Source organism: Globicephala melas, chromosome 3 (genome assembly GCF_963455315.2).
Source record: "Globicephala melas chromosome 3, mGloMel1.2, whole genome shotgun sequence".
Lineage (NCBI taxonomy): Eukaryota > Metazoa > Chordata > Mammalia > Artiodactyla > Delphinidae > Globicephala > Globicephala melas.
In genome coordinates, this window is record NC_083316.1 from 63,934,491 (window position 1) to 63,958,115 (window position 23,625).

Genomic DNA, 23,625 nt, shown 5'->3' on the forward strand with positions numbered 1-23,625 from the left:
GGGTCTTCTTGCCCCTTGGTATGTCAGGTATGGGAGAATGAGCATCAGGGGCTGCTAGAGAAGTCAGGTGTGTCCTGAGGGGAGAGCTGGCTCGGGGTTTCTACCAAGACTGAGGTCAGGGGAGGGCTTGTGAAACATTGGAGTCATGGGGAATGGGGTGCCTGGTGTTGCACACCATGGGGTGTATGTGGCTTTGCTCACCTGCAGAGCTATGCCTCATGCTCTCAGTGTTTGAGATGTTTTGCCTGCTTTCCAACGTTTCCAACTGAAACTCAGAGCCCTCCCTCAATGCTCTCTCCTCCCTTTGGTGTGTGCCTGTGGCAGGTGGCTCTTAGGGTTTCCTTCATGGGGAGCATATTTGCAAGAGAGAAAGGAATCGGGCATATGCCTCCATTCCATAAAGCTCATGTTGCGTTTAGTTTGGCTAGGGCTTGACGTAGCCCTTTCCTTCACCCTGTCAGTTCTGAACTTGATGAGCAGAGGGACTTAATCCTCCAGTTAAGATTTTCAATTAAGGCTTGTCCTCTTGTCCACTAAAGAAAGCTCTAATCCAGCCTCTTGGGTCTGTTTCTATCCATAGTCCTTTTGATTACACGTGCCTCAGGTGACCTGTTGTCCATATTGCCCCTTCTTTCTCTCTCAATCTCTTCACCCCTCCCTCCAACACACACACACACACACACACACACACACACACACACACACACACCATGGCAATTGTCCCAAACACCTAATGCTTGTAACCTCATTCTTTTTACTTGGATAGAGGCTTAATTTAGAGCAAAGTATATAATACAAAATCTGTCCAACACTGAGGGATACACTGTGTGTATCCTATCATCCCCATAAAATCAGCGCTTTGTAGAATGTGCATGGAAAAATCCCTCACAAATCAGAAGAGTGATTACATAGAAAAGCTGAAAACGCTTTATGTTTCATAGCAAAACCACAGGACTAGAAAATCAGAAATGGGTGGTGATGTTATAGCCCAAAGCAATCCCAAGGCCATATTTTGTATTCTTCTGGTAACAGTAAAACTATCGCTATTAAAAAAGCTGAAAATGTGGACTTTGTTTTTTTGAGATATTGGATTTCTTTACTATGAACTTCTGTCCAGATTTGCCCTAGGAAAGAGACTTTGGCATTTTTTCCCTTAGAGTTTGAACAGTACAACACACAAGAAAAGGGGTAGTGTTTGTGGACTGTGAAAGATTTACTTGGTTGGGTGGTAGGACTTGTTTTCTAGAGAAAAGTTGGGCTTGGATTGTCTTATTTGCAGCCCTTTGTTAATACTTCTACCTGTCAGTTATCTTTCCTGTTCCTTACAGTATTTTTGCTTCAGATGCTCATCTTGTCTCCTTCCTTAACCATCAGCTTACACTGCAGTGCGACCTCGCGTCTCCACTCACAAAGCAGGCATTCTGTCCCCATGTGCACCTGGGCTCACCCACTGCAGGGGTCCGCCCCAGGGGAACATCTCTGGTTCAATGGAGAGCTCCTCCTTTAGCCTCTTCCGTCTGATTTTCTTGCTCCGTTAATTATTCCATTTCTCTCGTATAGTTCCAGTCTATTTACCTGAGCCTCCTCTCTCCCCCTGTCCCGCTCACTTTGACATTTTTCTTGTGTTCTTTGATTTTCCTTAAATCTCTCCCACCTTAAACCAAAAAACCCCTCCCTTGGCCCTGAATCCTCTTCTAGCTGCTGACCTCTCTCGAAAGCAGAGCCAGGCTTCTTGGAGAAATGGTTTTGTTGTTCTTCCTCTGTATGCAGCTCCTCCTCTTTTCAGCCCTTGCCAGTGGGTTTCTGTCCCTACCCCACCGAAGCTGTGTCACCTGGGTCAACAATGACTTTCCAAAGCTTTTCTTTCCTTATATAACTTTGTAGAAAGAGAAGAGATTTGTGGGAGTGAATTAGTGTTAGAACCTCTAACACTGATGTGAAACATGAAAAATATTGATTACAGTGGAGTGGACCTATTGATGTAAGAGAATTTGGGAGCCAGAAAAATGGAGGGTAGCGATGTTAAAGCGGCCGTGAATGATGCTTGGAGGCCTGTTCTTGCTTAGATAAGGGCCCTGCTGTTCACGTTCAAACATTGCTTACATAGGAACTGCACTTCTGTCATCCTGGACTGGATTTCCCCAATTCCCAAAGACACCACGATGCCCCTGCTATGAGGAATGCCGATTCCAAAGTATTCTCAATAACATTGAGCATAATCCTGGAGCTGGTGGGAGTGTTTCTTCAGTTACCCGTTGTATGACTTTCCAGCTTGGGTTTTAACTATAGTTCTCTCTCTCTGATATTCTGGATATATATGCTAATTATAATTATCTAGCATATTAGACATGTGTCTCTCATTAGCAAATATGTCTCCAATCAAAATAACTAGGATAAACTTCTGGCCCAAGTAACAATTCCTTGCTGAGCTGATAACAGTTTTTTCCCTTCTATACAAATAATTAAGGGCTATGATTTTATACTGTGCCTCTTCTCTGGACTTTTCAGGATTCTACTGGAATATTTCCTTCCTCCTGTGTGTAGTAGTGGTGGTTTGGTTTTGGTTATAAATATTATACAAGAATATTTTACTCCCGTATATGTGCCATCTGTTGACGCTCAACAGATTAGTTTGACTTCCATCATGTTGATTTATATGGCTTAATTTTATTATTCCCCTTTGCAGTGAGAAACCATTTTTTCTTGAGGGAAGTTAAACTGAATAACAAAAATAAATAAATAAATAAATAAATAAATAAAACGAAACAGAAGTAATGAATAGATTAGGCAAACACTCTTAAACTTGATAAATGTTTACTTTATGTCTTTTTTTTTTAACATCTTTATTGGAGTATAATTGCTTTACAATGGTGTGTTAGTTTCTGCTTTATAACAAAGTGAATCAGTTATACATATACATATATTCCCATATCTCTTCCCTTTGCATCTCCCTCCCTCCCACCCTCCCTATCCCACCCCTCCAGGCGGTCACAAAGCACCGAGCCGATATCCCTGTGCCATGCGGCTGCTTCCCACTAGCTATCTACCTTACGTTTGTTAGTGTATATATGTCCATGCCTCTCTCTCGCCCTGTCACAGCTCACCCTTCCCCCTCCCCATATCCTCAAGTCCGTTCTCCAGTAGGTCTGTGTCTTTATTCCTGTCTTACCCCTAGGTTCTTCATGACATTTTTTTTTCTTAAATTCCATATATATGTGTTAGCATACGGTATTTGTCTTTCTCTTTCTGACTTACTTCACTCTGTATGACAGACTCTAGGTCTATCCATCTCATTACAAATAGCTCAATTTCGTTTCTTTTTATGGCTGAGTAATATTCCATTGTATATATGTGCCACATCTTCTTTATCCATTCATCCGATCATGGGCACTTAGGTTGTTTCCATCTCTGGGCTATTGTAAATAGAGCTGCAGTGAACATTTTGGTACATGACTCTTTTTGAATTTTGGTTTTCTCAGGGTATATGCCCAGTAGTGGGATTGCTGGGTCTTATGGTAGTTCTATTTGTAGTTTTTTAAGGAACCTACATACTGTTCTCCATAGTGGCTGAACCAATTCACATTCCCACCAGCAGTGAGGGAGTGTTCCCTTTTCTCCACACCCTCTCCAGCATTTATTGTTTCTAGATTTTTTGATGATGGCCATTCTGACTGGTGTGAGATGATATCTCATTGTAGTTTTGATTAAAAAAACTCTTAAACTTGAGCATTGTCTAGTAACTGGAAAACTTAATCAGACAATACATATATTGGAAATATTGTAGAATAGAAATAGCAATGCATTGAAAATTCTTACACTGAAGGGAAGCCATGCATGCGTTTTCAGTTGATTTGACACAGTCTGGAGTAGACTTTTATTTACTAGTGGGATACATAAAGAAAGCTTTAACAACCCAATCAAAAAATGGGCAGAAGACCTAAATAGACATTCCTCCAAAGAAAACATACAGATGGCCAAGAAGCATGTGAAAAGATGTTCAACATCACTAGACATTAGAGAAATGCAAATCAAAACTACAATGAGATATCACCTCACACCAGTTAAAATGGCTATCATCAAAAAATCCACAAACAGCAAATGCTGGAGAGGGTGTGGAGAGAAGGGAACCCTCCTACTCTGTTGGTGGGAATGTAAACTGTCACAGCCACTACAGAGAACAGTATGGAGGTTCCTTAAAAAACTAAAAATAGAACTACCGTATGATCCTTCAATCCCACTCCTGGGCATATATCTGAAGAAAAACACGGTCCAAAAGGATACATGCACCCCAATGTTCATTGCAGCACTGTTTACAATAGCCAAGACATGGAAGCAACCTAAATGTCCATCGACAGAGGAATGGATAAAGAAGATTTGGTACATATATACAATGGAATATCACTCAGCCATTAAAAAGAATGAAATAGGGCTTCCCTGGTGGCGCAGTGGTTAAGAATCCACCTGCCAATGCAGGGGACACAGGTTCAAGCGCTGGTCCGGGAAGATCCCACATGCTGCGGGGGAACCAGCCCATGTGCCACAACTACTGAGCCTGTGCTCTAGAGCCCGCCAGCCACAACTACTGAGCCCGTGTGCCACAAGTACTGAAGCCCGTGTGGCTAGAGCCTGTGCTCCACAAGAGAAGCCACCACAATGAGAAGCCCGCGCACCGCAACGAAGAGCAGCCCCCGCTCAACTGCAACTAGAGAAAGCTCACGTGCAGCAGTGAAGACCCAACACAGCCAAAAATAAAAAAAAATTCTTTAATTTAAAAATTTTTTTTAAATTAAAAAAAAAAAGAATGAAATAATGCCATTTGCAGCAACATGGTTGGACCTAGAGATTGTCATACCGAGTGAAGTCAGACAGCGAAATATCATATATTGCTTATATGGGGAATCTAAAAAGAAATGATTCTAATGAACTTATTTACAAAACAGAAACAAACTCACAGACTTAGAGAACTTAATTCCCCGGGGGGGAAGGGTGTAGGGAAGGGATAGTTAGGGAGTTTGGGACTGACATGTACACACTGCTATATTTAAAATGCATAACCAACAAGGACCTACTGTATAACACAGGGAACTCTGCTCAATATTATGTAACAACCTAAATGGGAAAAAAATTTGAAAAAAAAATAGGTACATGTATAGGTATAACTGAATCACTTTGCTGTACACCTAAAATTATCAGAACATTGTTAATCAACTATACTCCAGTATAAAATAAAAAGCTAAAAAAAAGAGAAAGCTTTGTGATTTTAGGGTGGGAGGATATCCCAGTAAGAGCAGTAAGCTATGGAGACCAAATGAAATACTTTGAATGACTTGAAAATTTTGAGAAATGAAAAGTATTTTGTGAAGAAGAATAAACCATGTAAAATAAATCACATTAGATGACTTTTTTTTCATTTGACAGTGACTTCATTTGAATGACTATTTTGTGGCAGGCCCCGTGCTAGATGCTGGACTAATCTCTAATTTTTTTTCCTGACTTATTGTGGAACTTCCAACTGGTCTCCCTTTCTCCCCTTGTACTCCACCCCTCACCTCTGTCCTTTCCTACCACAGCAGCCAGTGTGATCCTGTTAAAAGTCGAATTTGCCACACCTCTGATTAAAGCTCAGCATCTCATGCAGGGTAAAAACCTGAGACTCTATATTGATCTACATGCATCAGAATCCTGTTCCCTCTTCTGCCTCTCACATACTTCCCCCAGTAAACCGGCCACTTTGCCATTCCCCACACAGGCCAGACCCACTCCCACCACAGGGCTTTTGCACTTGCTCTTTCCTCTACTTGGAAGTCTCTTCCCCCAGCTGGCCACAAGGCTTACTCCTCAGGTCGTTACTCCAGTGCTGGCTTCTCAGTGAGACCCTGGTTGAAGGTCTCTTGGTTAAAGAAACCCTCTCTCACACCCTGGTTAAAATTGTAACCCCATCTCTCCCACTTTTTTTTCCTACTCCTCCATTTTTTCCTTTAAGGTAACCATCACCAGGTGACATACTATATATTTTTCTTATTTATTTTATTGTCTTTTGCTCCGCAGTACAGTATATACTCCACCAGGGCACAGATTTTTTTTTCCTACTTTGTTTATTCCTGTATCCAGTGCTTTGAACAGTTTCTGGTTACAGAACGGTCAATAACTATTGAATGAAAGAATGAATTTCGAGTCACAGAAACTTATGAAGAAGGAAATTAACATCACATAATCCCACCTCACAGAGTAAATATCTGCCATTAGGACTTGTGCGTGTGTCTGTGGGGTCCCACTTAGTATTATAGAGATGTTGGAAAAATACAGAAAAGCACAGAAGAAGTGATTAAAAATGACCCATAATTGCTCCAACCAGAGAAAACTCCTTTTTGTGTTTGGAGTATCTATCTTTCCCTCTTTCTCTCCCCTACTTCCCAACCCCTTGTAGCTGTGATATACATAATTTTCTCTCTCTGCAAGTGAACATGTATGCATGTGCATGCACAAATCATATTTATTTTAATCTGGGGTTTTTGTTATTGTTGTTGTTCATTTATTAGTAAGTCTTGGGTATGTTCCATTATGTTCACTATTCTTTAAAATATGATTTTAAATGGCTTGGATCATTCCATTGTGTAGACGTACTATTGCTTTTTGAATCATTTCCATATTATATACACATGTATTTAGATTGTTTCCATTTTCGTAGATTTTAATGAATGAACATCTTGTTTCTTTGTACATTTTTTGCAAGTCTTTATTTTTCTTGGGTTAGATTATTAGAAGTGAAATTACTGTGACCAAGGATATGTATGACCTTTTTAACCTATCCCAACACATATTGTGACATTGTCTTCTGGAATGGCTCACTCCAGTGGAGAGTACCCATTTTACCATGTCTTTACTGGCACCGAGTAGCACTGTTTTCTAAAACTCTTGATAAATTTGATAAACAATTTTTACTACATTGATTAAGTAGGATTTTTTTCCTGTATTTATTAGTCATTCATATATTATATTCTATAAAGTCCTTCTGTCTATTTCTTGGCTCAGTAATTTTAGGCAGTATTATTGGCACCCTGCTATAAAGATGAAGAATTTAACACTCTTTCAATATCTCTTACCTCTCCTCCCTCTGTCCCCTCTGTTTTTGTTACTTACTTACTTTTGGCTCTTACAATGGTTGACTTTTTATCTTAAAATAATATCATTAAACCTCTATTAATTTATCAACTTTGGGCAGTATGTATTGACTCTCTGCTATGAGGTACATAAATTAAGACATTTAATGTGTTTTTATTGTTCTTTTCTCTTTTCTAACCCTGAGGTTTTATTACTTTCACTATTATTTATTCTCTGTTTATAAACTTTTAAACATTTACCTTCTGTTCTCTAAATTTAATTAAGCCTCTGTTGATTCTGAAAATTAAAAAACAGTGAGGGGTATTTACATCATGGTTTTACAAATATTACGTACCAACTATCACGGCTGATGTTTGATTCCACAGAGAATGAAATATAATCATATGCAATTGTATATTTGCTCCTTGAAGAAGCATCTTGCGTGCATTTACTTCTGATTTCTTTCTAGTGTCCTTTACTTCATCAAAGGTTTGTATTCTTGCATTCCATGTCATATTTTGCCTTTGTTTTCTGTTTTGTTTGGTTGGAAAACCTCATAATTTTTCTCCTGTAGTAAGCGTGGTCGTTACTAAACTCTTTCTATCTTGAACTGGCACTTGATTGATTGACTTGTTGACTGACTGTAGGAATTTAGGTTCAAAATAATCTTCCTTCAGTTCTCTATTGTGATCTACCATCCGAGGTTACTGATGAGAAGTGTATCATCTTGATACTCGCTGCTTTCTTTAGCTAACCTGTGGTTTCTCTTTGGAAGCTTTTATGTGTTTTCTCTATCCTTAGAGATCTGATATTTTACTAGGGTGTGTCAGGGTGTTAAATTTTTTTCATTTATTCTCTCTGGCATTAGGATTAGCCTTTTTTTTAAAACATCTTTATTGAAGTATAATTGCTTTACAATGGTGTGTTAGTTTCTGCTTTATAACAAAGTGAATCAGTTATACATATACATATATCCCCATATCTCTTGCCTCTTGTGTCTCCCTCCCTCCCACCCTCCCTGTCCCACCCCTCTAGGTGGTCACAAAGCACTGAGCTGATCTAGGATTAGCCTTTCTATTTAAACTGTACCCTATACAGTTTGAGGAAGTCTTCTTTGATTTCTTGATTATTTCTTCCCCATCACAGTCTCTGTTTTTGTTTTTTTCTTTCTGGAACTTCCATAAGATAGTTTTTAGACCTCTTGGATCTGTACTCCATGCTGCTCAGTTGTCTTTCTTATTTCTTATCTCTTTATATTTTTGTTCAGTGTTCTTTTTCTCTGCAACCACCCAGCTTAGTTTTCATCCATTGGTTAACACATTCATTGACCTGTAAAATTTTAATAATTGTTTTTGTTTCCAAGAACTCTTCCTGTTATCTGATTACTTCTTTTCCATGGCAGCCCCTTTGTGCCTTGTGACTCTACTATCCTTCTGTATCTCTCTGAAGATAATAAACCTCTGTTACCTGAATTAGCCTTGTTTCTCTAGTATCTTTTCTGTTTATTCATCTGAGGCTATATTTATTAACTCTTGCTGCTTGACAATTTACTCCATAATTCCTAAAACAATAAACAATGTATTGTCCCCCAGAGTGTCTGTGGGTTGGGAATCCAGGCACGAGTTAGCTGGGTGCCTCTGCCCTAAGGTCGCAAGCCAACAGTCAAGGTGTCGTCCAGGTCTGCAGTCTCATCTGAAGGCTCAGAAGGGAAAGGATCTGCTTCCAAGTTCGCTCACGTGATTGTTGGCTAGATTCACTTCCTTACCAGTTGTTGCACTGAAACCTCAGTTTCTCATCACCTGTTAGCTGGGGGCCTCCCTCAGTTTCCATCTATGTGGGCCTCTCCGTGCAGCAGCTCACAACATGGCACTGGCTTCCAGCACAAACCGGCAACACAGCAAGAGAAGGCCAGTAAGATGGAATCCAGAGTCTCCTTGTAAACTGATCTTGAAGTGCCGTCCCATCACTTTTGCCATATTCTGTTCCTTAGAAGTAAGTCATTTAGGTCCAGCTCACACTCAAGAGGAAGGGGTTCCATAAGAGCATGAATACCAGAAGGCAGGGACCACTAGGGGTCATCTTACATGCTGCCTACTACTTTCTCTTTGGTATTGGTTTTCTCAAGTGTCTAGTGATCTTTGTTTATAAATGAAAGATCTTGAGGGTTATTACAGGTAGCTGGCCTGGGTTTACATTGTGACTGTGAATGTAGGGTCTCTGCCACTTGTGTAGGCTTCCTTTTCAGGTATGTGGGCAGACAGCAGGAAGGTTGGCTGGGACTCCCCTTTGTATGATTCTATTCCCTGTAGTGTGCATGGGTGGACCCTGTGACTTGCTATCAGCTACTAGAATATAGCAAACAGGATGGGATAGTCACTCCCTTGATTAGGTTACATTCTATGGCAAAGGAAAAGGGGTTTTGCAGATGTAATTATGGTCCTGAATCAGTTGACTTTTTTAGTTAATTAAAAAGGAGATTTTCCTGCGTGGGCCTGACTTAATCAAATGTAAGAGGGATGGAGGCCCTCCCTGAGGTCAGAGATGCTCTCCTGCTCGCCTTGAAGAAGCAAACTGCATGAGTTGTATAGCTGCAAGAAAATTACTTTTTCCAACAGCCTGCATGAACATGGGTGTGGGTTCTTTCTCATTCAGGCCTCCAGAACAGAATGCACCTGGGCTGACACCTTGATCGCAGCCTTATGAGACTCTGAGCTGAGGATTCAGCTAAACTGACCCATGGAAACTTTGAGATAATACATATGTGCTGTTTAAACCACTAAGTTTGTGGTAATTTGTTGCACAATAGAAAATTCATACAGTGTATTTCACTTCTAGTCCTTTTCAGTGCCTTTCCTTTTTTGGTTCTCTCTTCTGTCTACAGTGGATGTGTGGTGTAAAGCCAAGCTGTGTTCTCTCTGAGTCTAGCCTCCCCATGAGGAGCCTTCTTCAGGAAGGTGGCCCCCTTTCTACAGAGAGCAGGTCTTGGGCTGTGACTTGAGGGCATGTCATTCCTGCCAGTTGTGCTTTTTATTTCTTTATCTTGGAGAATGGGAAGAGGAGGAACCTAACTTCTAGATGTTCTGAAGTCACTTTTTAATGAAAGGCCCTGATGATCGTTCCCTTACCCCCTCCCGTCCTTTGTATTTGTTGATTCTGGCTTGGAGCATCTCTGGCCATTCTTGGTGGGAACCATGCTTTTGCAAGGGGTCTGCATGTGTGGTTTCCTTGCTCTACTTTTCCCACCACGCTGATTCTACTTGGTTTTTCTCTTTATGGAATTTCATAAAACTTATGGTCTGTTGACAGCATATTTTCCTGTTTTATAATGCTGTTATGGTTTCATTCTTTAAACAGAAAACAATTTTCCTAGCATTTCAGTGGGATCTTGGAAGTGAAGGGAGGCAGATATCGGTGATGAGTCTGCATGAATTCAGCTGCACATCCTGGTCTGGACTTTTTCTTTTTATAGGAGAAAACAAAATACTCGTTTGCTCCCTAACACTGATCTAACATATTTGTAAGAAATTTGGCATGTTTCTAATAAAATTGATGAGAAAGGGCAGAATTTTCATTATATTAACTAATTTTCTCATGCTCTGTTATTACTTTCTCCTTTGAAAGTACCCTAAAGCATATTTCTGTGAAGACTGTGCCCTTTTTTTCTTCTTTCCCCCTCTTCCCACTTACACTTACACAGCCTTTCTTTCTGCTCTCTTAGGGTAATTTCTTAGAACAAGTGAATTAAAAATATTGCTGACACTATGTATTTTTTTTCTAACACTAATGGCACACGTGATGTAAGTGCTGAGAATGTGAGATAATTGAACTAAAATTGTGATTTTGGAACTGTCTTAAGACTCTTTTAGTTCCAGGTAACACAAAGATATTTCAAACTAGTTTAGGTTAAAAAGAGAAATTATTAGGTGGAAACTGCAATAGTATGTCACCAAACCCAAGGGGAATATTATATTCAGATATCATGAGGGTCTGGAACCAAAAACTAGAAGCCAACAGGAACCCAGGAAGTTATTACCTTTCTATCTCTCTTGTCTCTGTTTTTCTGAACATCTGCTTATTCTTTTCTCTCTCAGCAGACTTACTTTGCTTTGGCATGGGTGTGGCCAAATATAGCTAACCAACAGTAGTAACCTCAGCTTCCAAGTTCATATCATCTCAGTTCAAGCCAATAAGTCAGAGGCACAATCCGAGATTCCAAGGAGAAAGAATCCAGTTTGTTTAGCTTGGGCCAGTTATCTTTTTTTAGACCAGTGAAGTGTGGTCATGAGGGCAGATTTTATATTATAAACATGGCTGCCACAGCCGAAGTTCTCAAAGAAGAGGTAAGTGGGTAGAAGATATCTTAAGTGGGCAGATATCTCAAAACATGTCTGTTGTAATATTCTTCTTTATATCCAGTGTGCTGTTTCTCATTAGAGAGACCGTTTAGCTTGTGGTTAAGAACATGGGCTTAGGGTCAGACAGACCTCAATTTGAATCCCAGCCCTACCACCTACTAGCTGTGTGACCTCTGTGAGGGTCAGATTCTTTCTCTGTACAATTGGGGTGATAAAGCCTATCTCTTGGAGTTGCTGGGAGAATGAGAATATATGTGGTACGTCCTACACAATAAATAGTTATTATTATTTATTACTATCATCATAGCATTTGGGAAAGATTATGTGAATGGAGGAACATACATTTTGCTACCCTGAATAGTGCAAGAAGATCTGGAAGCAAAAATCTAGGTGCCACAGAGATCAATAAAAAACTCTAAGAGAGAACTTTGACTTTTTCACACTTGGCCAAAGAAGTATACACAAGTTAGGCTGATGATTTTAGGGCCCAATAATCTACACTTATTTTTAGAATGAAATCTTTGCCTCTGTTGGTTTTGGAAAGAGAGAAGTCAATGGTCTCATACTTCTAAAGAGAGCCAGGCTGGGCTGGTGGTCACTGGTACAGTCATCATCGTTCTTCCCAGCCAGTGCCTGTTCTGACGGTCCTTGCATTCATTCTGCTCGGTAGCAGGTCTGTTCTGATTGGCTAGTGCCTTACCCAGTAAAAGAGTTTCAATATATGCCATCAATTCAAAGACTTCAGTTTTTGTTAAAGGAGATCCATTATTTTCTTTATAAAACAATAGATTTTCTTTGCATCTTTCTCATTTATATGACAAAGTTGTGGGTTGCAGCCATCGTTAAATGAACTCTTCTAGAGGTTATATAAGATGATGATGATTCAAATTCTGTATAGCTAAACGATACCAAATGTAAGCCAAACATTAATGTTTACATAAAGTAGAGTTAGCTAACAAACTATGTTTATGGCTTCTTTTTAAATAAATGTAATATATGCTGTTCTGTGTGAAACTGTAGTAGAACAATATCTCAGTGACTAACTGTAATTTTCTCTTAAGTTATGCAGACATTTTGATTGAGAGGGAGGTGTTAATGCAGAAGTACATTCATCTAGTTCAGATCGTAGAGACAGAAAAAATTGCAGCTAACCAACTCCGACATCAACTTGAAGATCAAGATACAGAAATCGAAAGGCTTAAATCAGAGGTATTTCCCAGTTGATAGATTCCTCCTCATTGTTTCATGTTTCTTGTCATCTCCTCATGATTACTTAAGGTCTATCAGGGCAAAATTTTGATCCCAAATTTAGTTCCTCTGCCATCAACACATGCATGAGAAGTGAATGTATTGTCTACGTTAGGATGAGGTAAATACGCTACAGTTAAATATCAGGATAAAGTGCTACTTTTAAATTATTTGTGCTCCTGATGGCCTTCATTTGCTTGACTATTCAAGAATTGACTGTAATATTTAACTGTTTTTCAGATTGACTCATGGTAATGATAATTGTGCGTCTGTCATGGATTCAGTTAAAGTCCAAATGACAACTAAGGCAGGTCCAAACGTGAATTCAGAAAGTCTTGACTTTTTCTCAAGCTCAGGAGTCCAACCTTCTCCCCTCTAGAATTTTGAAAAACTCGTTAAAGTATAAGACATAATTCTAGGGTGCATTTTTTTCCTGAAGTTGGAATTCACTTCCAGCCCCACTCCAAGTTTAAAAACTCCTCAGGCTCTGCACCCCCAGGTAGTGAGACTGACTCCAATGAGAGCAGAAGGTGGTCGTGGAGCCAGCAGCCATGGTGGTGTGTCTGGGTCCTCCGTTGTCTCCGTCTGTATACAGAAACCTGAGTATACCTTCCCTTGCTGTCCTGTCATTCCTTGTGGGAAGTGATCAATATCTGAAGAATTGAAGAGGAATGTAGCAAGTGAGGTTTTTCTACTCTTTTTGACCAGTGGTGCAGTAGTGTCTTCTTAGCTCCAAAGGAAAGAATAGGACAGAATGAAACCTACTACTACTAACTGTATCCTTGTTGACAGAAACAATGCAGCTCCTCAGCCTTGGTAACTTCTTGTCGTTTTTCTGTCATTCAACATTTTCTTCTCCATTTCCTCACGTCTTCTTCTAAGACATACTGTGCAAATCCTGGGAGGGTTTTCACCTCCTGCCACCTGTGTATATCACCTCCAGCAGATAGCGCATGGGTATAAGCTGATTCCTGCTGGGATATGATTGCCTCTCTGATGATGATAAGTTGCAGACTGTTCACCGTATCATTAGTGCTGTTAACTTCCCGATCCAACCCTGAAATCTGAGATAGTGAAAACAGCAACAGAAAACTTAACAAACCTGCATCTTAAAAGACTATATCAGGCACTGTAATTTAAAACAAAATTATTGTGTTCAGTCTTTGCCACAGTTAGCTAGAGCAGATGCTTGTCTGCTAAGTGAAAGAGGTTGGCATTTACTCCATGAGAGGAACTCAGCACCAAGCGGTGTTCCCCAATATTTATTTGTGTGTGCTTCTCTGTCTTCACTCTGTTCTATTTTAGTCTGAATATATATTGCAGCTACAAACTGTCAGTAGCAGGTATGTCTTGTGTGATAGATTGACAGGAACCATAACTTACTTCCTACTCCTTTTATTTTCTCACTTCCCTGCCAGAAAAATGGCAGAAGAGAGTATTTGGTAATGGGGCAAAATGTAAAGACAGGGCAGAGGGGGCAATTATAATCGCAGTGTTTTAAGTGTTTGCTTGTTAGCAAATCTGAGTAGGTGCTTAAGTTTGCAAGAGGCTGCAATTGAGTGATAGTCCAGGGAATTTCATTACTAAGTGTAGTTCAGAGGCTACCTGGTTTTGAGTCCCCCTTCGTAGGTCACAGAACTGAGCTGGGTCTTTAAAGAGATCCCAAGTTGTTTCAGTTCTTTTTGCCTTTTGGTCTTTTCTTGGCTGGCTTGGACCAACCCCTGGGCTCCGAAGTTCCTTTTGCAGTTACCATTTCCCCAAGGAGATCTGTGAGTGCTATACTGTGTGTACTTGGAAGGCCACAGGCTGATTATAGGAAGCAAGAGCTTTGAGCTGAGTGTCACTGCATTTGGAGATCACAGGGCATTACAGGAAGCTGCCTTTGGTGAGATGATTGACATGTCACTGAGATGCTGAGAAGATCTTGGTCTGGTCATCACTGGCAGTCAGGGCCCAGTTTTGGACTAACATTTCTCTAAACCAGATCCCAGTTCACACTTTCCACAGTCACTTCTTGTAAGCACTTTTGTTAGTAGCATAGCAAAACAAGCTTGAGGTGAAGTTCAGGCTACCCCTGCCTCAGCACCGAAGGAAGATAAGGTGCATAAAAAGTGAACATTTCCTGAGGATAAGCTACCTTGTAGGCATAACTTCCTATGATTTATGGCTATAGTCTAGTATTTCCTAAATCATGATATGGACCAATTTTGTGTTATAGATTATCGCTCTTAATAAAACCAAGGAACGAATGCGACCTTACCAAAGCAATCAAGAAGATGAGGATCCAGACATCAAGAAGATTAAAAAGGTAGGATGCTGGGGGTTTCCAGCTTTGGGAGAGCGTGGTGACCAGGGGTCTTTCTGTAGTGATGTCTTTGCCACCCTGACTGTGAGCTGGGAACAATCTTGGTATTTCTCTTCCGATGGCTCCCAGACTTGCCCTTCAGAGTGATCACACACGGTTACTTCTCTGGAAAAGTTTCAGCTTGAGATTTCTTTCCAGTTCTGGGCATCCACTTGTAGATTCTGTGAGAAGGATGCCAAAGCCAGACATGAAGCCAGACAGTAGTGTTCTCCAGTTGGGTTATTTAAGTGCCGCTGAACCTTCTGATTTTGTGCTGCTTTTATATTTGGGGGGAGTAGTTTTTAAATTGCATTTCAAAAACATTTCTTTTAGCTTTAGTCTTCAGTGCTTATTTAGAGAATTTTTTGTTTTGTTTTGTTTTGAACGTGTGAGGAGATTGAATCAATACATCTGCTCAGGTTTCTGGTTTATTGTTGTTTCTTTCTTGTTTAACATCCACATAATCAGCAGCTCTTTTCACCTTATTGTCATTTACAACTGTACAACTTTTGCAATTAACCAGACCCTGGCACTCACTCTAGTCTACTTTGATTTATGTCATCTTGATTTTGAGTTCCATAATCTTAATTGTCCTGGATAAAAGCACTTACTCAGCTTTAACATTATGTGAAAAGCTTCACAGTTGAAGAACTTTATTTCTTCTAAATTTTTTCTTATTCCTATTTTCTCATGCTAAGTAATTATTCCCCTTCAGTTGCAACAAAACTTTAAATATTGCTCAGAATTTGAAATAGAAATGCTGCTTATGGCTAAGTTGCACTGTTTTCAGTTTTCAAGAAATAACAAAGTAAAATAACAACATTCCTCTCTTAGAATTTAAAAATTTTTAAATTGAATTTGCTTTATTTTATTGTTACAAGATGAATGCTTATGCAGCTGCATATAAACAAAGGTATCAGTAAAATAACAATTGTAGTAAAGTCCTGTTGTAGAAACTGATAGTAAGTAAGCCAGCTTTTGCTCAGCAGGTAATAAATGCCCAAGTAAATAGAAAGATTTTATTTAACACAAAACTCATTTAAGTTGATTTTTGAAAATACTTCTGTTAAATGAAGGAATAATGATAAAATACACAATTTTTATAGTTTCTATCTTCCTATTTCTTAATAGAAATAATTTTTTTTAAACCTCATTTTTGAACTTGTTAAATAGGTTTTGAATTTAACTCTATGGTCCATTGTGTCCCCAGTCAAACTAATGTCTGTGTGGAAAGGAATGTTTACAAATGAATTAGTTTCTTTATTCTGATCTTGATAAATATCAACATAATTTTTTAACTTCAAGAGACCAAAAATTGAAATTGGTTCACAGAAATTTCCCATTAGATTTCTCCAAATAATATGCATATAATTTCCTCCACATAATTCTACTAAGATGTGTTTAATTTTTATTGTTTGAGGTATGGCAACTGTATGAATGCCTGTTATACAAATTGATAGTATGCTGACATCAGTTGGTAAATGAGAGAATTTTAAATATTGCAAAAGAAGAATAGTTGTTTAAGTGCATGATAATTTAGACCATATGGGTGAAATAGTGTAAAAAAATAGAAAGTATAAGAATGTGTTGAAAAGAAAACAATGATACTAAAAAATATATTTGGTAGTAATATAATGCTTTTAATTATATATGAATTTGCAACCTGCTTTGTTGCTGAATCTGCCACTTAGATATAACAAATCCTAATAAATTATCATATAATTTTTTTAATATTTAGAAAGGACTTCAGATATTTTGGTCAGTTATTTTATAGATAAGGAAATGGAGCCCAGAGTTCAAGTTCACCCAGCAGGTTAGTAGCAGAGCCTTTGGGTTAAGGATTATGACATACACCTATCTGCTTAGCACCCAGCATTTACTTGGGCATTTAAAAGACACTCAGTAAATGTTCGTCGGCTGAAATGCAAAGGCCAGTGCACTTTGTCCAGTTTGCCTGTTATTCTTCAAATCATATCTAGGGAATTCAGATCAATTTTAGAGTCTTTCATGTTCCTACAAAATTGATCTTTCATGTTCCTACAAAATTGATCTTAAGCCTTATTTCTTGTTTTTGTTTTGTTTTTGTTTTTCCACAAAATAACACCATTGTAAATTGTTAACATGTGTTTTGCCCATGTGGCTGGAAAAGAGAGTCCTTATAGTTAACAAAAAGCAGGTATAGGAAGGCCAAGTCATTCCTGTGTGACTAACCACACAGGAAAGCTGCAACTAGACTTGGCCTTCAGGTTTATTCATCTGTAAAAAGAAGGGGTCTTATGAACTGATCTCTAACACTTATATATATATATATATATATATATATTTTGTTTGTTTGTTTGTTTTGTTTTGTTTTGTTTTGCGGTACACGGGCCTCTCACTGTGTGGCCTCTCCCCCGTTGTGGAGCACAGGCTCCAGACGCGCAGGCTCAGCGGCCATGGCTCACGGGCCCAGCCGCTCCACGGCAGGTGGGATCTTCCCGGACCGGGGCACGAACCCATGTCCCCTGCATCGGCAGGCGGACTCTCAACCACTGCGCCACCAGGGAAGCACTCTAACACTTATTTTTTAAGCTTAATTTTAAAAAAACTCAGCCATAACCAAAAATCAAACCCGATTTAAGAATAAGCAAAGGATTTGAATAAACATTTCTCTAAAGATGATAGACATTTCTCTCAAAGGTGATTCTTTAGAGAAATCACTAACACATGAAAAGATGACGAGCATCACTAAGCATCAGAGAAATACAAATCAAAACTACAGTGCAACATCACCTCACACCCACTTGGATGGCTACTATCAAAAAAACTCCCAGAATAACAAGTACTGATGAAGATACAGAGAAATTGGAATCCTTTTGCACTGTCGGTGAGATTGTAAAGTGGTTCAGCTGCTATGGAAAACAGTATGGTGGTTTCTCAAAAATTTAAAAATACAACTGCCATATGATCCAGCAATCCCATTTCCGGGTATGTATCCAGAAGAATCGAAAGCAGGATCTTGAAGAGATATTTGCACTCCTGTGTTTATTGCAGCGCTATTCACAATAGCCAAGAAGTGGAAGCAACCCAAATGTTCATCAACAGATAAACGGATAAACAAAATGTTGTACATATATACTACGGAATATTATTCAGCCTTAAAAAGGAAGGAAATCCTGACACATGCTACAATGTGGATGAACCTTAAGGACATTATGCTAAGTGAAATAAGCCAGCCACAAAAAGACAGATACTGTATGATTCCACTTATATGAGTACCTAAAGTAATTAAATTCATAAAAACAGAAAGTAGAATGGTGGTTGCCAGGGGCTGAAGGAAGGGGGAAATGGAGAGTTGTTGTTTAATTAGTTATAGAGCTTGAGTTTTGCAAGATGAAAATGTTCCAGAGATCTGTTTCTGCAACAATGTGAATATACGTACCACTACTGACCTATACATTTAAAAATTATTAAGATAGTAAACTTTATGTGTGTTTTTTTTACCACAATTAAAAAAATTTTAATATCTGGTTTTATGTTGTTAAAGAGTAAACCTTTAGTTCATTCCTTTCTTGAAATGTTAACAACTAAATATGTGATATTACTAATTTCTGATGTCCTTATAGGCAGACTTAAACAGCTTAAACAGTGGAAGAAACTTGTGAAGCTGAGAAAAATATTATTTTAAAATCATCTTTTTTCTGCTATCTGGTCCAAAGCCTGACATTATTTATTCTGGTGGTGGGCTCACGAGTGCACCAATGCAAGAGCAGGGTGTGTGTATGGCACAGGATGGACACCCCACTGACTGGCTTAAGAAAGCCGTCTCACACTGCCCTGAGATTCTTGTTTTGTTTTTTGTTTTGTTGTTGTTGTTCTGTAGGTTCAGAGCTTCATGCGAGGATGGTTATGTAGAAGGAAATGGAAGACCATTGTGCAGGATTACATTTGTTCCCCTCATGCTGAAAGTATGAGGAAGAGAAACCAGATTGTGTTCACCATGGTTGAGGCCGAGTCGGAGTACGTTCACCAGCTCTACATCCTGGTCAACGGCTTCCTGCGGCCCCTGCGCATGGCGGCCAGCTCCAAGAAGCCTCCCATCAGCCACGATGATGTCAGCAGTATTTTTCTCAACAGGTTTGTCTTGGCATAAATTAAAGAGCTGTGTGAAAACCTACTTGTGTTTCTTAAAAGAATTTTTACTTTAGTTACTTAAAAGAAGAGTTATAAATTCACTTTTTTGAGCTTATCATATTGAAAATAAGAAAGCTATCATTGGCGTTTCATTATTACCCCCAATTTTCATATCTTTTTTTTTTTTGCGGTACGTGAGCCTCTCACTGTTGTGGCCTCTCCTGTTGCGGAGCACAGGCTCCGGACACACAGGCTCAGTGGCCATGGCTCATGGGCCCAGCCGCTCCATGGCATGTGGGATCTTCCCGGACTGGGGCACGAACCCGTGTCCCCTGCATCGGCAGGCGGACCCTCAACCACTGCGCCACCAGGGAAGCCGCTCAATTTTCATATCTTTATCTTGAATCTTGGCATCTAGTTTTCTCTTTTTCTTCTCTATTTGATGTATGTTTTCTTGTTATTGAGTTGTGTGCTGGGGAAGATTCTCTCCTTCATAAACTGAGGGAAATGGAGTGATTAATGGGTCTTTACATGTAATCTATACAGAAGTACTTTAGGAAGAACAAAAACTGACACAGGGCCTGAGAATCTCTAGGAAATTTATTTGCTCAGTAAATATTTATAGTGCCTTTACTGCTGAGAATTCATCAGTGAACAAAGCAGAAAGTCCCTGCCTTCATGGAACTTAAATTTTGATGTGGGAATATAGACAATGAATAGTAAGTGTAAGATGCAGTATTTTATATGTTGATGAGTGCTGTGGAAGAAATGAAGAAGGAAAGGGGAGAAGGGAGGAAAGGGACTGCTTGGATATTTTGCTTAAAATTTTAGTTGTTTATTTGTTTTTGAGTAGATAATACATTTACATGGTTCAAAAAATTATTTAACAACGTGAAAGCATCAAACAGCAGTTAGAAGTCTCACTCTTAACTCTGTCTCTGCCCACCCCATTTTCCTCACTTGCTATCTGTAACTGTTTTCATTAGTTTTGTTTATATCCTTTCAGTGTTACTTGATGTAGATCAATCAAACATGAATACACAGTCTTGTTTCCCCCCTTCTTACACAAAAGGCAAGTACTTTAATATATACCTACTTTTTTCACTTAATATATCCTGGACATCCTTCCATACTGCTATCTAAAGAGCATTCTATTTTTTAAAAAATTACTACATGCTATTACATTATGTGAATGTCCCATAGTTTCTCTAGCCAATCTTTAGGAAGGCCTCAAAGATAAGTTGACATTTGAGCAGAGATTGCAGTTGGTGCTAGCCATGTGGCTACCTGGGGGAAGAGTGATGCAAACAGAGGAGACCACCTGTGCAGAGGGCCTGAGGCTGGTGCACGCCAGCCTTGCTTGTTTGAGGAACTGCCAAGGTCAGTGTGGGTGAAGAGGCATGTCAGAGAGATAACAGTAGGACATTGTAAAGATGTTTGCTTTTACTCTAAATGAGATGGGGAGAGATTGGTGGGGTTTTGAGGAGAAAAGTAGCATGATATGACTTACGTTTTAAAAGTTCACTCTGGGTTCTCTGTTGAGAATAGACTATAGGGAGATCAGTTTCATGGCTATTTCAATAAACCAGGTGAGAGATGACTGTAGCAGGGAGACCTGTTAGGTGGCTATTGCAATAGTCTAAGCAAGAGATGATTGTAATGGAAGTAGTGATAAGTGATTGAATTCTGGGTATATTTTTAATGTAGAGCCAATAAGATTTGTTGGTGAGTTTGATGTGGATTTTGCAGAAAAGTCCAAGGATTTTGACCTGAACAACTAGAAGGATGGAGTTGCTATTTATTAAGTGGGGAAGATTGACATAAGAACAGGTTTAGCAGAAAAGATGCAGAGTTTTTATCTTGACCTGTCAAGTCTGAGATGCTGTTAGCCATTCCAGATGTAGAAATCAAGTGAGCAGGATTGGCTATTAGTCTGAATTTCAGGGCTGGAGGTATAAATTTGGGAGTCTACTAGCATATGGATAGTATTGAAAGCTGTTAGTCTGAATGAGATTACCAAGGAAGTAAGCACAAATGAACGAGAGAAGAGGACCAAGGAATGAGCCCTGGGACATTGCCAACATTGAGAGGTTAGGACTATGAAGAGCCATCAAACGAGAATGAAGAGAATCAGCTGGGGTTGTAGGATGCAAACCAGGAGATGGGCTGTCCTGGAAGCCAAGGCAAGAGGGAATGAGCAACTGTGTTAAGAAGGTCAAATAAAATAAGAACTGAGAACTGACTGCGGGGTTAACAACTTAGAGCATATTGGTAACTTTAGTGGGGGACCACAGCCTGATTAGGTGATAATAGGGGAATTGGAATTGGAGAGAATTGGTAGAGAGAACTCTTTCAAGGAGGGTTGCTGTAAGGAGGATCAGAGAAACAGGGTAATACCTGGAAGTAAATGTAAAAATATAAAGGGGTGTGTGTGTGTGTGTGTGTGTTTAGATGGGATAAAAATGACACCAATAATGAGGGGGGGAATGATGTAGGAAAGAGAGGACATAATTGCTGGAGCAGTAAACTTGCATAGGCAGAAGTGGATAGAATGTGGTGAATAAGTCAAGAGATTGGAATTAGGTGGACAGGGAAGGAATAGTACTGGACACATATGCAGGTAGGAAGCAAGGACATCGGGTAACAGTGCTGATGGAAGGGAAGTGTTAGGGTCAGGGAAGAGAGGAAAAAGTGTAAAATAGTGATCAACGAGCAAAAAACTGAATGGATGGGATGAGGGAAGTGTAATATAACTGCTAGGTAGCGCTAAAAGCCCATATTAGGCTCGTGGTTATGACTTTACAGTGAATAGCTGTATAGTCTTTAGCCACTTTCAGTTGCATGGGTGCAGGTGGAGAGTGGGTGAAGGGTTGGGTTTAACTGGTACTGGTATTGTGCAAGATTACTATGATGAAGTGAGAAAAGAAGGGAGTTGAAGGTGTATGCAAGGAAGGGATTATAACATTGAGCCATGGAATCTAAACTGTTCCAAGAAGGAAATGATGTGAAGGGGTTTTGGTCAGCGATAAGGTGGCAGGATCAATGGATTCAGGTCCTGGTGGTGGGAAGGGATTTTGGGAGTCAGGTTTCCAAAGGCAATGAACTCAAAGATAAGGAGATGGTCGTAGAATAGTGTGCCTGAAACTGAGATAGGGAAGGGGATGCAGTTATTGACAATGACAAGGTCTAGAGTACAATTAAGGTAGTGTTGACTGAGGTCAATGGAAGACAAGATCCTTAGAGGAAGAAGTTCAAAGACCCGAGAGAGACTACATCATTGGAATGATGTTTGTGTGCATATTGCAGTCACCAAAAACTATGACAAGAGTAGTGTTGGCGAAAGGACTGACAGTGATCGGGGAGCTAAGAGCTCAAGGAGTTAAAAGAGTGGCTGGGGGTCTGTAGAAGACTGGAAAATGGAAGGATGATGGACAGTAGTCTGATAGCATAAGATTAAAATGTAAGCTTTTCTTTTGCAAGGTTTCCCCACGTTGGGCGGCAGTGGCCCCACTCAAGTGTGTGAGATGTCCTAAGGGAATGAGGGGTAGCTCTTAATCCTCAGGCTATACAGGTAGCATTTTGATGATACTTCAGTCTCCTAAGTATGCAGTTTTAACATTTCTAATGGCAATGGACAGAATTGTGAATGTACTCTGATAGCGATGCCATCAAAGCCTGTACCACATTGGTCTTAGGCTGCCTCTAGGGATGTTTCCACTGGATTTCCTATCTGCAATGTGGAAGGCCAGGTCTGTCATATTGTTTAAATTCTGAATCAAGATACTGTGCCTTGGGCTTCCCTGGTGGCGCAGTGGTTGAGAGTCTGCCTGCCGATGCAGGGAACACGGGTTCATGCCCCGGTTCGGGAGGATCCCACATGCCGCAGAGCGGCTGGGCCCATGAGCCATGGCTGCTGAGCCTGCACGTCCGGAGCCTGTGCTCCACAACGGGAGAGGCCACAACAGTGAGAGGCCCACGTACCACTAAAAAAAAAAAAAAAAAAAAAAAAAAAAAGATAACTGTGCCTCTTTTTGGAAAGCTATAAGCTCTTCTTACAAATTAGCAATTATTTACTATACTTGGTCCCAGATGGAGATTTGAAGAGTTATGTTTTTAGAGGTGAGGCTTATCAGATGTTTGTTGTCATTTCTGTTGTTTAACTACATTCTCTTTCCTTGCCTCTGAAATCGAAGCCCTAGGCAGATCAATTATTTTGAATTTCAACACAGAGTTTATACTTAAAAAATGTAATGCCTTCCATGTCTTACCAAGTGCATCTATGGGTGGAACTGAATTTACATCTAGAACCCTATCTGCAAGGAAGCCTGGGAAATGTAGTTTCACCTCTCTATCCTTTCCACCTAGAAGGGGGATGGAATGGAGATTGCAAGACTAATCTACAGTATCTACCAAACTAGATTTGGTTGAAATTATTAAACAACAAACACTGCTTAGTTAAAATTT

The 23,625-nt window shown here is 39.7% G+C and overlaps 1 protein-coding gene across 6 annotated transcripts in view; it reads left to right on the forward strand.

The window, feature by feature from the left end:
* Positions 1-23,625, forward strand: part of RASGRF2 (Ras protein specific guanine nucleotide releasing factor 2) — a 232,965-nt gene that overhangs the window by 65,526 nt on the left and 143,814 nt on the right. For all 6 annotated transcript variants that reach the window (XM_060295960.1, XM_060295961.1, XM_060295962.1 and 3 more), the window contains exons 3-5: positions 12,518-12,665; positions 14,923-15,012; positions 18,911-19,164. In XM_060295960.1, coding sequence (XP_060151943.1) covers positions 12,518-12,665; positions 14,923-15,012; positions 18,911-19,164 — 492 coding nt within the window. The remainder of the gene's footprint in view (positions 1-12,517; positions 12,666-14,922; positions 15,013-18,910; positions 19,165-23,625) is intronic.